Source organism: Ursus maritimus, unplaced genomic scaffold (genome assembly GCF_017311325.1).
Source record: "Ursus maritimus isolate PB19 unplaced genomic scaffold, ASM1731132v1 scaffold_19, whole genome shotgun sequence".
Taxonomy (NCBI): domain Eukaryota; kingdom Metazoa; phylum Chordata; class Mammalia; order Carnivora; family Ursidae; genus Ursus; species Ursus maritimus.
In genome coordinates, this window is record NW_024424341.1 from 17994613 (window position 1) to 18009668 (window position 15056).

Below are 15056 nucleotides of genomic sequence, written 5' to 3' on the forward strand. Positions count from 1 at the left end.
AAAAAAAAAAAAAAAGAAAGAAATACTGCTAGAAACACTGCTATTCGGAGAATTTACCAAGACCCTGAAATGCAGAGACCAGGGTTTGGCTAAGGCAGTCACCAGCCTGAATTCTAAAAACCCTGTATTGTAGTCATTACTGAGGTCTGGAGAATGGAGAAAAAATGGAGTTTTATGATAAACTCATGCAAGAAACAAGTAAATTCCTCACTCCAAGCAGGTAAGCCTCACAGCATTTTTCAGGATGCCCTTTCACAGCCTGTACTGTAGTTATGGGGACGGGCCCCAAGGCTACAGTAAATGAAACCAGGATTTTCTGGCAGACTCAACATGAGTACATACTGCCACGGGTCCCATGAGGACCAATGTCCCAAGGGCTCTCAGGAAAGCTTGGGAGATGCCAATTCCCATCACATATAGCTGGAGTTTCATACAAATAATTTCTTTGACTGCTACAGGTTTAAAAAATGTTTATTTATTTATATTATCTTTAGGGAGTTTCTGAGACAGCATAAGATCCTGGAATGATATGGGAGGCAACTATTCAAATGGCCGATGAAAATCCAAACCCCTACCACTCTGGGGTAGGGGTTGGCAAACATTTTTGTCAAGTAAATATTTTAGGTTCTGTAGGCCATACACTCTCTGTCACAGCTACTCGACTCTGCAGTTGTTGGGCAAAAAGGAATTAGGATGGTTGTGTTCCAATAAAACTTCATTTAAAAAAATGTGGTAGGCCAGATTTGGCACACGGCTATACATAGTTTAATGACCCGTGGCCTAAGGTAATAGAGTCAAAGTATTCACGAAAGTCATGAGTCTCCCTAAAGTAAGTCCTACAGAAAGAAAAAAAAGGGGGGAGGGGAGAGGGAGACTCATAACAAAAAAGATGCATATCCTGTTACACATAGAGGGATGAGTATCGTGCTACTTGCCATGCTCAGTGCATTAGAATCTGGACCGCAGACCAGCACGGGAGCGTGAGTGTGCTCCCCACATGCTCCTGATACTCTGCAAAACTACACACAGTTCAAAGACAGAATGTGCGGCTTACATTTTCTCTTTCTTAAAAAGTGCAATGTACTTTAGCAAATTACCATACCTATGAAGTCCTAGTGCAAAGAAACTCGAGTTCAAACTGATCTGGCCGCAATGTCTTTAATCCCAATAGTGTCCCTTCGAACACACTTAGGGAGATGCTGCTGTTGGAGAAAGGCAATGTATATCTATTTTTCAAATTTAACAGGCATAAATGCACTGTTATGTTATAAAAAATGTTTTGCTAAACATTGGTTTACAGCCTCTATATGGAAAATTTATAGGAAGATGCAATTTTGAGCCAACTGCTAGCGAAGATGCTATTTAGAGCCACTTATAATGAAATAAACCCCTTAGTTATGAATCAGTTATTATATTTCACTGAACTCCAACTGTTTCTTTCTCACTGCTTAATTTCATTCTAGCTTTTGTTATTATGCCTAAAGAAACCATTTTAACATTTTCTCGCATGCACTTTTAGTATCAAAAATTCCATCTACAAGTTTTCAGCTTTTTGCCTCTAATTGCTCCACTGGTTGCTCTAACTGCTTTAATAAATAATATTATCTGGTTCTGCTAGTCCTAGGATTCTAAGGTCCCTGCGTCACCCTGCATCACATATTATTTATTATTCCTCTAAGGAGAAAAAGGAGCACTTTTCTATCCAAAGCATTTCTTTAGAGAAATAGAGGAAGAGAGGATGAGAGAAAAAAAATTTTTATACACACAGTCCCCTATCCAAATTAATGTTAGGTTCTCTATAGTGTGAGATATTTCCACTTCTGCCTCATTGGATACCTATGGTTGCTTCTATTCAAATTCATTATGAAACTAGGAAACTTCTTCCTCCATGTGACCCTAAAGTTCCATAATCTATCTTTATTTATAATTTTTAGATAGCATGTATCTAATGAGATAAATGTGAAGAACTTGGGTTTTCCATGGCTATTCAGCCAGCCTCCCTACTGTAGAATAAGGTCCATGAGAGCAGAGGCTTTGTCTTTACAGAAATTCCCTAGAAAAACCTGAGTTACACTGATACTAGTTGTACAACAAAGTAAATAAATCCTATAACACACACGTGTGTGTGCGTGAATGAATAGCTATCTGCCCAAATGAACGTATGACTTAACTGATGCATTAACTACTGCTTGTTGAATTAGCAAGTACAGCGAGCTTTTTGGAACAGTGATTTGAAGAGTTGGTACTTCTGAACTGGGAGACAATCGGACTTCTACCTGGCTAAGAGGATGCAGAAACTAAATGACCAAGTTTTAATTATTTTAAAAGGATTCAGTCCTCACACCAGATCTTTGCACGCTGTTGGTGAGAATGCAAAGAAGTGCACCCCCTATGGAAAACAGTATGGGAGTTCCTAAAAAATAATTTAAAATAGAATTACCATACGATCCAGCAATCTCATTTCTGGGTATTTATCCAAAACAATCGAAACCAGGTTCTTGAAGGGAGATTAGCGCTCTTATGGTCATTGCAGCACTCTTTCATAGCCAAGATGGGGCAACAACCTAAATGACCTTCAACAGATGAATGAAGAAAGAAAATGTGGTATACAGATAGAATGCAATACTATTCAGCCTTAAACAGAAGGAATATCTATACTGTGCCACAACAGAGGTGACTCTGGAGAACACCATGCTAAGTGAAATAAGCCACAGAAGGATAAGGACCACATAATCTAAAAGAGTCGAATTCATAAAAGTACAGAATGGTGCTTGCCGGGGGCTGGGGGAAGGGGAAAATGGAGAGTCGCTCATCACTGGGTATTAAAGTTTCAGTTCAAATGGACGAGTTCTAGAAAGGTGCCATACGATACTGTGCCTAGAGTTAACAATATTCTATTGTGCACCTAAAAATCTGTTAAAGGGTAGAGCTCATGTAAAGTGTTCTTATCACCAAAAAAAACTCATGTGAATAATAAAGTACATTAAATTAAAACAGACAAAACTAGGTCCTTACCAAATATGGGAGTTACTACAAGAACGAGGAGAGAGTCAATCAATACACAGCCTACCCTCTAAATTAATGCCAGGTTCTTTACAGTGTGAAATATTCCCACTTTTGCATCACTGGACATCAGAATGGTAGGAAGAGTGTTTTCAGGAAAAGAGCTCATTAACAACAAGCCAGATAACTGCAGTGAATTATAAAAATGCCCGTGTTCAAATAGGAAGAACAAAATGCAATCTCTTCTGTTGAGTGGGCACTTACATTCAGGAGCGGAATTAGGACAACAGAGCACTGTGGCTACCATGCTCGTGTGTCAGGCTACTCTGGCTGCTGGATGGCCATCATGCCCACTCTTATTTTAAGCAGCTCATGTAGTCTTACTCAAGGCGAATGCTCTGAAAAAAACAGGAAGCAACTACCTAAAAACAACCGTCACGTGTCATCTCAACACCATGGTAACCCCACATACACACCTGAAATAAATTTCTTAAAAGGAAAAAAAAATGAACCACAGCAGGTTAACATGAAGGCACTGAACTACATTTTAATACTTACTCTGTGCTAAGAATTTTTACCTTACATAGAAACAGTTAACTGCAAAGAAGAGCATTTCAAAGTGTCTGTCACAAAGGATGGGCTCAGTAAACATGAGTTATCATCCCACTCCTCATGCAAAATGCCAGAACATAGCAAAGCACGCACACACATGGTAGTCAACGGTCAGGAGAAATCTAGGTTGAAATCCTGGCCCTGCGCCCCCTAACAGGGAACTCATCTTTTTAGAGTCTCAGCTTCCTTCTTCATAAAACTAAAATCACAGTGACTGCTTCACAGCATCTTCTATGAAAAATAAGTGAAATGATACATAATAGGAACTTAGCACAATGTCTGATTTATGCTATTGTTAGAAGATTGTTTCTTCTTTTACGTCCTTAATCACAATTGGGTTTACGGCCAATAATAACCAAACCTATACAAAGGGGTTGGACTTGGAAGCGGGGAGCATTCCATCCATGCTCTGGTTAATTCCACAGACCTGGGATATTTTCCTTCCTTGTTGGTATGCATCCCGAATGGAACAAGGCTATTTAGACAGTGAGTAGTTTATGATTTCAATTAAAATTGGTCCTGCTAAGCTGTTCCAACAAGCAGAGGCACAGCTGAAGTCACTGAGATCACAGTGAAAGAAAGTGTGGCAGAGGGACAGAGGATAGGCATTGTGTTGTCAGAAAAACCTAGGTATGCATCACAATCCCACTCCTGATTATTTGTGTGATACTCAGCAACTTAGGCTTTTTATCCATAGTTTCCTCATCTGTTAAGTTGAGGTAATGAGTGTATATGTTACCATATAGTCATGTTAGGGAACGAAATGAGTGCATTTAGCACATCCTTACCACACACGGAGCACTCACCAGTAACAACATTCACAGCAGTAGCAGGGGCAAATTACACTAACTGCGGCTAATGGAAACATACAAGTATTTAGCCAGTAACTGTTATAGGAAAAACAGATAATGCTGCACAGTCAGCAACCTTCAGGAGAAGAATCTCTGTTAAAATAACCACTGGATTTTTCATTTGCATTCACGGCATACATCGATGGTGGCTTTATTAACTGGCAATGCTAATAACTACTACATTTTTAATTCAATAACTTAATTATTTCAGTAACCCTGTGAGGGACACGCTATTATTGCAAAATACAGATGAAGAGAAAGAGTCTCAGAGAATTCCAGAGACTGGCTAGTGGAGGAAGTGGCAATGATAGAATTTGAACTTAAGTCTGTTTAAGTTCAAAACATAACAGCTTTTAAATAATTTACCCAACATTATTCGCTATTACTGAGAGACATGTAGCATTGAAAAAAAGTAGCAAATGTTTAATTAATGTTCCTGGAAGGGAGAAGGTGAGACCTTCTATGTCATTGTCTATTTTCCCCTGCAAGAGAATATAGAGACAAAGATAAAGATACAGATAGAGGTATAGGTAGAGGTATAAGATATAGGTTTAAGTGTAAGAATTTTAAAATACATGCTATTTCCAGCTTGACGATGTGCTCTAAAAAGAAGTTGAGTCTTATGGGAAGTTGGCCAACCAATAAATGACCGCATATTTTAACAGAGCAAATGCCACAGTAAATGCCTATTTCTTGCTGGATGGCAAAGTAAACATCCCCCTAAGAGATGGGTACACTCTTGTCAGCGTATAACATACGAGAGTTCTAAGGAGACAATAATGCATAGCTATTTGTTACTGAGTAATTCCCTGAGTATCTGTGTCCTCTAGTTCTGTTTTAAAAGGTTAAATGGCTCTAAATCTGTCTGCTAGACTCATAAGGAACCATGCATTGCTCTGGCTAGTCAGGAAATTTAATTTTCTACTCAAATTAACCAATTGTGCAAAGCGAGAGGCAAGCTGCTCTCCATAACCCAATGAAGTGGGGTTGTGGGGGGCACAGGGTTCTGCGGAAAAGCAGAACAGGTGCTGGAACACGCAGTTGATGATTCTTCCATTCTCATCCCATGTAGCCAACACCCGCACTCAGACCTGTGTGGGACTGGCCTTCTGAATCGCACGCATCAGAGTCCTGTTATAAAATGCTTTGAAACAGTATTCAGCCCTTCTTTGCGTGGGACCACAGATGCCAAGGAACAAGGGCTTGCTTGAAATCTATCAGAGACACAGATACGTCGGTGTCATCAGATGGTATCTTATCTGTCCATCTCTCCTGGTAACACAGCCTCAAATCCCCTTTAGCTTGCCTGAAAACAAAACACTCCTAAGCTGGGTAGTTGTTGCTAAGCAGTTTCAAGCTTCCTCTACACCTGCCTTCCAAAGCAGTGACAAGAATTTGGAGCGCCTGGGTGGCTCTGTCGGTTGAGCATCCGCCCTTGATTTCAGCTCAGCTCACGATCTCAGGCTCTTGAGATCGAGCCTGTGTCAGGAGGCTCCAAGCTGAGCGTGGAGCGTACTTGGGATTCTCTCTCCCTCTGCCCCTCCCCACCTCCCTCTCTAAAAAGTAAATAAAAAAAATAAGTTCAAAGGACTAGTAATAATAAAAATAACAACAGTAATAACAACAACAATTAACTATAATGACGATCATCACTGGATTCCCTGGGTACTAGAAACAGTAAATCTCCACGTTTGCATCAGTAAATGGATGGATAGAAAAATGTGCAAAAATATGTGAGCAACCATAAACCTGGATTTTTAACCAGTTCTGCCAAGTTGAGGTTGCCGTACTAGGGCATGACTAGTTCCTCAGACCTCATTGTAGCTGATCAAGACCACATCTCTGCACTGGAAGTCTGTACCCCCACTGCCACTGTGGGTTCCATGTTTGGAGTTTATATGACCTTGCCCCGATATCTGAACCCCCCTTTCCCTAAAGGCCTCTGGCTTGACATACTCCTGAGCCCTCTGTGTGTTCCCTGCTGAAAAGAGTAAAGCTCTTGTCAAATCAAGTGTTAAAACTGGCCCTGTCACTCAGTTGAACCCAACTTACTCACTGCCTTCATTCTGTCTCATGCTTGGAGATGCAAGGAAAGTGGCAATCGCTCCTGTCTGTGTTCTTTCAGAGAAAACACAGCAACATAAAACAGGACAGATTGATTATTCAACAGACATCATTGCCCATATTTATATATCAGGATTTCAATATAGAGCCATTTCATAACTTCAACATGTAGTCGGAACATAGAGTTTTCTAGATACTTATTGCCCTTATTTCAACATTTGGCCCTTTGAGAGACACGGTTCTCTTAGGCAAATATGGGCATTCTGTGTGGCTATGGCTTGTTGAACTTCTTTAGAATTGAGAATGGACAACTGACCATTTTTCAAAGCCCCAGGTGGGATTTTATCTCCTTAGAGGTTGGGCTCTTTGAAGGAAAACTTTTTTTTTTTTTTAATCCTTTTGGAATATATGCTACATTATCCTGAGTTTCGAAGTGGCTTGTATTAAAACCAGCTTTTCTGGATCTGAAAAGAATTATTTTTTGCCCAAACTAAAACTATTTGGGACACTGATTATTCTGTGGGTTTCAATTCCAGTCTCACAGCTTCAGTACCCTTATGAGTAATGGGAATTTAGTACATAAAAAAGAAGTGAATAAATAATACTTCCAGAAAGCTCACTGGTCCAGAGTTTCCTTTGATTAAAGTAGGTAGAAGTATATCCATTCAATAAGTTGGGATGAACTGACATCTAATTCACAGATTAAATGCACAATGCTTTAAAATTATATTCCTCCAGATCCCTCCCCCCCCGTCTCTCTCTCTCCTGACAAACATTTCTTTTTTTTTTTAATGTTTTTTTTTTATTATATTATGTTAGTCACCATACAGTACATCCCCGGTTTCTGATGTAAAGTTCGATGATTCATTAGTTGCGTATCACACCCACTGACAAACATTTCTAAGACAATATTTGAAATCCGCACTCAAACACATCATTAGCCAACACTTCACCCTTGGAGGCCAGTGTACAAGTTATAGATTTTCAGTGATCTTTTGGAAGAAAGCTACTTAGCTTGAGTACCTGTACTCTCATTTGGATGACTGGCAAAAGAGAAAAGATGTACACAGTTCAAAAGAAAAAAAAAACAGAATTGAGCCTCATTTCTAAAAAAGGCAGAAAAACCTTAATAAGGGATTATTTCATCTTGGGGAAAAATTCTGAGCAAAGAAAGTATAAACAAAAGGGTTTTTTTGTGTGGTTTTTTTTTTTAATGGCAGAGAAAGATTTTGTCTAAAAGACACCAATCCAGATATGCTGACCTATCAGAAATGTCCATGACATGATAAGAAAATAATTTCAAAGCCAAACACCAAACACAGAAATAAAACAGGGGTCTCTTAATGCACTGAAACAGTAGTCTCATGCCCCTAAAATCCTCATATATAATTCACTTAACTGTCAAAAAAGAAAGAAGACAAACCGGTGATACTTGCCCAATGCCAGGAAAACAAAAACAAAAACAAATACACAATCAAGCAAAGAAAATATAAAAGACCCACTCAGATGCACTGCAGAACGTATGCAATTTTGCATTTTCAGTGAGTTCTCTGAAAGCTGCAACAGCTTTATTCACCTTAATATTCCTGGCTCTGGGTATCGTACGTAGCTTTTAGTGGGCGTGTATGAACATGCGTGTCTACACGTGCACACGTGCACACGCGTGCCTACACACTGTGTTGACCAAAATTCCTCAGTCACGTGAGCAGACTACCAAAGGGAACCACACAGAATGTACGCATAACTGCATTTTGTACCGGTGTGCTTGTCATTGAATGTGGCCTGGACGCCTTTTAAAAAAGAAATACCTTATAGGACTGGAGGTGATATCGGGGTCACGAGCAGTCACTTGCCCAATCACAGAGTTGAGGGCAGCGTTTTCATGAACTTCCAGGAGGTAAGTCGGCGAAGAGAAGACAGGAGGCTCGTCAGCGTCCTCCACAACGATTTTGACTGTTGCCGTGTCTTTAAAGGGCCCCCTGCCGCTGAAACGTGGGTCAATATGGACATTGGCTGCCTCTACCTTCAGCGTATAGGATTTTTTGGTCTCAAAGTCCAGAGGCTGTTAAGAAATGACAAAGATGAATGTTTCTCGCTAATGACCACAGCAGCAAGAACAAATGAGTATAATGCTGATGGATGAGAGTTATGCGCATTTAAGCCCATTTGTGAGCCTTAATGGGATCACTCTCCATTCCCTCAGATTCAACCTGTAAATTCTACAGGCATTTATTGGTATCTGTTTATTATACAAGCTCAGTGAATCTAATCTCCTATTGTTTTGTTTTGTTTTGCTCATTTCACTTGGAATTCACAAAATATTCACAGTCATGAATTGTGCCATCAAAATTTCACTTCAGAGTCATAATAAAATTTTACTAGTGGTGGCATGACCTGCATACCAATGAGTCAGTTAATCGGGCCTCTGCTGGTAGGAGATAAGGAGGCATCGAACACAATCTCTATCTGGGAAGAATATTTTATCATTTCTGCAACAGTGTGTGAAATGTAAAGAACTGGAAATAATCATTGTTTAGTCCAAGGAGACATTATAAAGCATAATTTAGCACTAATCCCAACAAAGGGTGTTTTCTTATTTCACTTCCAAAAGCACTGCTGCTCTACTGATCATGTGGCTAAAATGAGGTTTATTATTTTTTAGGGTATTCTTAGAAGGTCTCTTTTCTAAGTTCTGGGCTACGAAGCAGGTGGGCATATAAGGAAGTATGCAGGTGCATATTTATCTGTGTTTATATTTAGAAGGAGGAAGGGTGAAAGCAGTATATATAGATAACTAGGTCGGGCTGTGCCTCCACCAACCACTTAAAAGCAATTTGAAATTACCTCACTGCACCATTACTGACAATATTTCTGACATATTAATACTTCATTCCTTAAAAGCCCCTAAGACTTCAGCTAATGACCTAGGTAGGGAGAAGAAAATAGTTCCCCTAAATACTCCGAAGCCCATCTGTATCAGAATCCTTACGGTGCAATTCTTGGCAACTCATAATACTTCAGCTTTCAAGAACACACGTCTGTCAAGGTTCAGAGAGACAATTCAGGTGTGTGCTGCAATTCTTCATAAGAAACAGAACTTCAAATCTGCAATGCAGATTTTTACAAAATAAATTGCAAAGCAACCTGGCATGAGTGAACTCTTTCAGAACCCCTGTACAAGCTTAAATGTGTATTCTTATTTCAAAACTTGAGGCTGGTTTTTCTACTTGAATTCAGTTCTAATGGGACTTGGCTTTTTGGGGAAATATTTTCTAGTAAACAAGGCAGATACTCACTTCCCTGTCTATTCTGAAATTACTACGCACACGTACCTATGAATAGAGGATTCAACATCAGCATTTTCATCATTTGCCAATCACCCCTACTGTAACAATTTTGCAATTTCAAATTCCTCACAAACACTGTTAAGTATAGCAGATTACGTTCTGTTTATTTCTCAGCTCCACATAATGACAATGTATCCAGACACATCCTGGTGTCCTTAGGATTTTATCAGACAAAAAAAGAAGACCCATGAATTGTAGAAATATGACTCCCTACACATTGTTCTCTACAGTAAAATACACAGGTTTCTTAGCGTCAAAATGTGTAGTATATCGTTCCGTGTTTATGAATAACAGTGAATAAAACTACAACACACGGCTAATTGCTTCAGCTTATAAAAGCACCTTATGGTAGCAAAGGATGGCAGTTAATAATAACAATAAAAATGACATTAGGAATCATTAGCCAAGGAAAATGTAGCTCTGGGTTATTCAATAATTGACTCAAGTATAATTATACTGTACTCTATTTTAAACATGAGTTTTTCAATACTTTGCAACTCTTAACCTACACTCAAGCCAGGTAGAAAGCTAGTGTTGCTCTGCACAGTTAAAATAAATGCAGCCATTTTCCCCCTCAAAATTAATTTAAGCAATTGATTTTGTATACAAAGGTATATCCAGAAACCTCCAGGTTCCACTGTCACCATCTCTCCAGTGGGGGATTCTAAGAGCATGAGCATTTGGAAGCAGATTCCTATGGAACACGACCACGAGAATTAGACAGTCAGCTTGGAATCACAGCGATGTAATGCTGAGCAAAACAGACAGAAGAACTGTTGGCTCCCAACAGTATGCTCTGCCATCTATCTTCTTATTCATGAACCAATACATTTAATTGAAATTAATTTGTACTATTTCACGAAAAAGATGTGAAGAATAATACTGAAAAAAAATACTCAGGATGAAGATAAAAGGGTATTTTCCTTGCAAATGCCAATGCCCACAAAATAATGAAATGCATTCTACACATTTTTTATGAATGTAAATGTCATGATGATAGATAAATATGGAAAATACTGTACAGAATTTTTCACATCTATCACAAAAGAAATGGCTGCTGGCAAAAGTAGATGCAAATCATCGTACATTATCTGTACTATTCATGGAGGTACTTCTTTCTCCAATGGTAGCCCCACACCCAGGAGCAAGGCAAAGACGAGCTTCATTTACCATAACGCTTGGACTTTCGATGCATGGTTTCGAGTATCCAATGGTAGCAGGGTTGGCCCTGCCCTTCCAGTGCCAGACCTGGCCCTAACAACTGAGGCGGACTGCTTTGTCTGTCTTTTGAGTTTCCCTGAAAGCAGGGCCTGCAATAAAAACGTAGGAATCTTCAATGTATTTTGTGAAGATATTGCAGGAAATAGGAGTGCAGAAATGGGGACAGTTATACAGAGAAGGATTAAAAGCCATTGAACTTGCCACCTCTGTGGGCAACTGAATCTTCTTCCTACTGGGAATCCTCTTAAGAACCATAGAAAATATGCCTCAGAATAATGTCTTCAAAGAATAACAACTGCCTATCAATCTATGTCTTTCATTGCTTGAGGTTTACCTTCTGAGCGCTGACTTCTCTTTGTGACTGGAGTTAACTGAGCAAATTCCTTCAGCTTAGGGAAGAACACTGGGGCATAGATGAGAAAGAAATGATGGGTGAGATGCAAAGCGACCCACACCATGGTAACTGGTTGGCAAGGCTTTAGCTGAAATAGAAAGCGGGGCCAAGGGTATGAGATGCAAAAAGGACTCCACTTTTTCACAGCTAAAGAAGCTAACGATTATGTCAGGAAGTCCACCCGACTCCTGTAAACTTCAAAACTCAAGTTTCAAAGAGGTATCTGGAAGATGAACAAACTGTTCCTTAGCTTACCTTTCTTAGTCTTATAATGCCGTCCTGGGCCTGGGCATCGGAAGTGATTTCAAAGAGTGCTGTTCCATCCCCGTCGATGATGTCATAGGAGGACTGCGCATTTTCACCAATATCCTGATCGTTGGCCTTCACCCTCCCTATGGCAGTGCCGAGAACCACATCTTCAGGTACCGAGAAGTGATACAGACCTTAGAAAAGGAAAGAAACACGGAGCACTGCACAAATTCCATTCATTTACTAACCCGTTTAGCAAATATTTATCCGGTACTTTCTTCGTTCTGAGTACACCGATGAGACATTAAGAACACAGTGATGGGAGATGAAAATATGCTGCAAAATGGACAATCCTTTACAGGAGTCAGAGACAAAGAGATCCCAGAAGAAGTCCCCTCTCTTCGTGACTCTTCTGAGATATGAAACTTATTCAACCCTATGTTACCAAACATAGATTTGGAGCAGAGTTGTATCAGGATATGAGTGAGTCTACGTGAAAGTTCTTTCCCATTTGCTGTATAATCACAGTGGCTGCCCGTAGGGATGTTCATTGTTGCCCAACATAAAATATTAAGCTAATTTCAGCACAGAAAGGTGCAATGTGTAACACACCGAAAGTCACTTTTGAAGTTACCTTTCTATTTACAGACTTGTAGACCATTTTTGATAAAATCCAATTACGAAACTTCTGCTGTGCCCTGCAGCGAGCCGTTCAGACATGAAACAGCCCACTAAAGTCCTCATTGCTCTGAAGACCAGAAATCCTACCTCCGAAAGTCCCTAGGCAAAATACAATTACAGCGCACGTGTATTCTCCCATGGGGCCAGTGAAATGTGTCTAATTAGTGGTATTAGTCCCATTTTTACTCACATCGCTTCAGTTGGTATATTGGTGTCACTCATTTCATTGGTGGAGGGAAGCAACCATAACCCCTGGCCATTCCCACTTCAGTACACACCTGCCCTCCACCTAACTGCTAACTCCCACATTTCTTTGCCTGAGGCTTTTCTCTGGCCTTCAGGACCCATTTTACCCACTGCCTGTCAGGCCAGAACTACCAGAAAATTAATGCCCTCACAGAAGCAGCCCTCAAAGACTCACACAACTCGGGATATAAAATGCCAGGCTCCTCCCCTCTCTGCTAGGGTAACCTGGAGCTATTTCTTCTGTTTATTTACGGTGTTTCAGACTTTCCCCAACAGGATCAAGTTCCAGTCCCCCACAGTCATAGCCGGCTTGATAATGCACTTATTGGCTCTCTATCCTTCTCTCTCACACATCCTCACTCCCCTACTGGCGATTCTTGGGATCATCTCCAAGATAAACTACTTATAATCAAATTCCTGTCTCAGTGCCTGTTTCGGGGGAACCCAAATTCAAGACAACCAGGAAGTTTTAGTCCCACTGCAACCAAAACAAGGGGACAAAGATAAATATTCGATGAGCTATAAACCAAAAGGAAAAATTAAATCTGGAGAACATTACCTAATTCTAGTCGGAACTCAATCACTGAGTCCCTAGGACGAACGAAGGCTCATTTTACCCGATCTAACGAGATTATTTCAGATGATGGGTAAGGTTTTCCTCCAGCACTAACACACTTTTATTTAATGATGAAATAAAAATGTCTCTTAGAATCATGAAATTATGGCACTGGGGAACAAAAATGTTTCCCAAATAGTTTCACCATAAGGTAGGCACTGAAAATCCACACGTCAAACACGGGTCTCCCAATTCTCTCATAATTGGTATAATGATTCTATCTCCTTCAAACTTTATATACCAGGTAAGGTTTGAGATGATCCCTCTAGGTATGCTTATTAAGTAAATAAGCCAGCAAGGGGCTTCACCTTGCTGCTAGTCCTACATCGGTGAGCCTTGGGAAGCCACGCAAATGGAACGTTTATCCATTCCTATTCTGCTCACTCATCTCTATCAGCGTGACCGTAGTTAACAGTTATTACCCCTAAGAAAGGGAACACTTTTGAAACTCGCCTGCTATCGCTGAATTGAAACAATCATCTTCTGAGAGAGTTGTATAGTACAGCCTTAACTATTACGGCCACTGAAAAGCAAATAAAAGACCCGGGGAAAGGAGAGGAGAAATAGTACCCTCCATTTCAATAATTTGGTTAAAAAGGGTGGCACTGTTATCTGATTATGCATGGCCGGAAGTGAAAATTCTACAATTGCTAATGAAATTCATCCTTTCTGTTATTTCTACCTTGGAATTTCTTTCTGCTGATAAATTCCCAAAGATACCTCAAATGTGTCATTTTCAAGCTCCACATGTGTCTCTCTCCCTCTCCCCCTCTCTCCCTACTCTTCTCTCTTCAGAAACAGGTTCTCCTATGGTATTCCCTATCTGAGCAAATAGCATCCGCATGCATGTAATGTCTCATGGCAGAAATGTGACTAAAAATGCAATGTATCCTTAGATTTTTGTTATCATTAACTCTCAAGTATCTGTCACATCTATATACTTTCTCCAGTTCCAGTGTGACCACCCTTGCTTGCTAGCTCTGCTTTCACTCTTCACATGAATGCTTATGAACGCTCTGCAAGCGGCTGCAGTGTGGAGAACACATTGGAAGAAGGTCACCAGATTTTACATTCTCTGATTTCCCTAGAATCTAATTTTATTACTTAACCTACAATGCGAAACCTTTTAATGGCTTCCCAGTGATTTTAGGAAAAAGATCATGGTACTTAAAAAGGTACTCCAAATCCAAGTATGGCTAACTCCTCCCTAACCTAACTCTCTAGACTCCAATGGTAGTAAGATTCTTTTAATTCTCATCTGGGGCCAAACACCCCTCTTTCCCGGGGCTTTTGGACATCCTCTTCCTCCAGTTGCAATGTCCACTCCCCATTCCCCTGGTTTCACTTGGTTCCAGCTAATTTCTATTCATCGTTCATATCTCAAGAGTCTCCATGTCGGAAAGGCCTTCCCAAGTCATCTGTGTCAGATTATTTGGATAAGTACTCACAAGAAAGGGAACATGTACTGTGAGAGTAGAAAAAAGTTGGAAAATAATGATTATCTCCCTGATTCATTGATGGCGGCTGCCTAGAATTTTCTTGAGATGCTTCTGAGGCAGAGCACAGCTTTAGGAGGGATAAGTAAGGTCAGTGACCACTGATGGCTGAAAGAGGAGTCACAGGAAGTCACAAGAAGGAGGAGCGCTTATTTTTTTCAGCAAGTACGTTGCATATCTGCTTTCCCCACCTCAAGTACTATGGAGTTCAGTTTCTTTTATACAACAAGTGGGACTATTGTCTAATCATTCTCTCAAGTTCTTAAGTGGGAGGTA

The 15056-nt window shown here is 40.1% G+C and overlaps 1 protein-coding gene across 1 annotated transcript in view; it reads right to left on the minus strand.

Annotated features, from left to right (window-relative positions):
• Nucleotides 1–15056, minus strand: part of CDH8 (cadherin 8) — a 237872-nt gene that overhangs the window by 147348 nt on the left and 75468 nt on the right. The window contains exons 5-6 of the mRNA XM_040633089.1: nt 11748–11935; nt 8339–8592 (exon numbers count right to left, since the gene is read on the minus strand). Coding sequence (XP_040489023.1) covers nt 8339–8592; nt 11748–11935 — 442 coding nt within the window. The remainder of the gene's footprint in view (nt 1–8338; nt 8593–11747; nt 11936–15056) is intronic.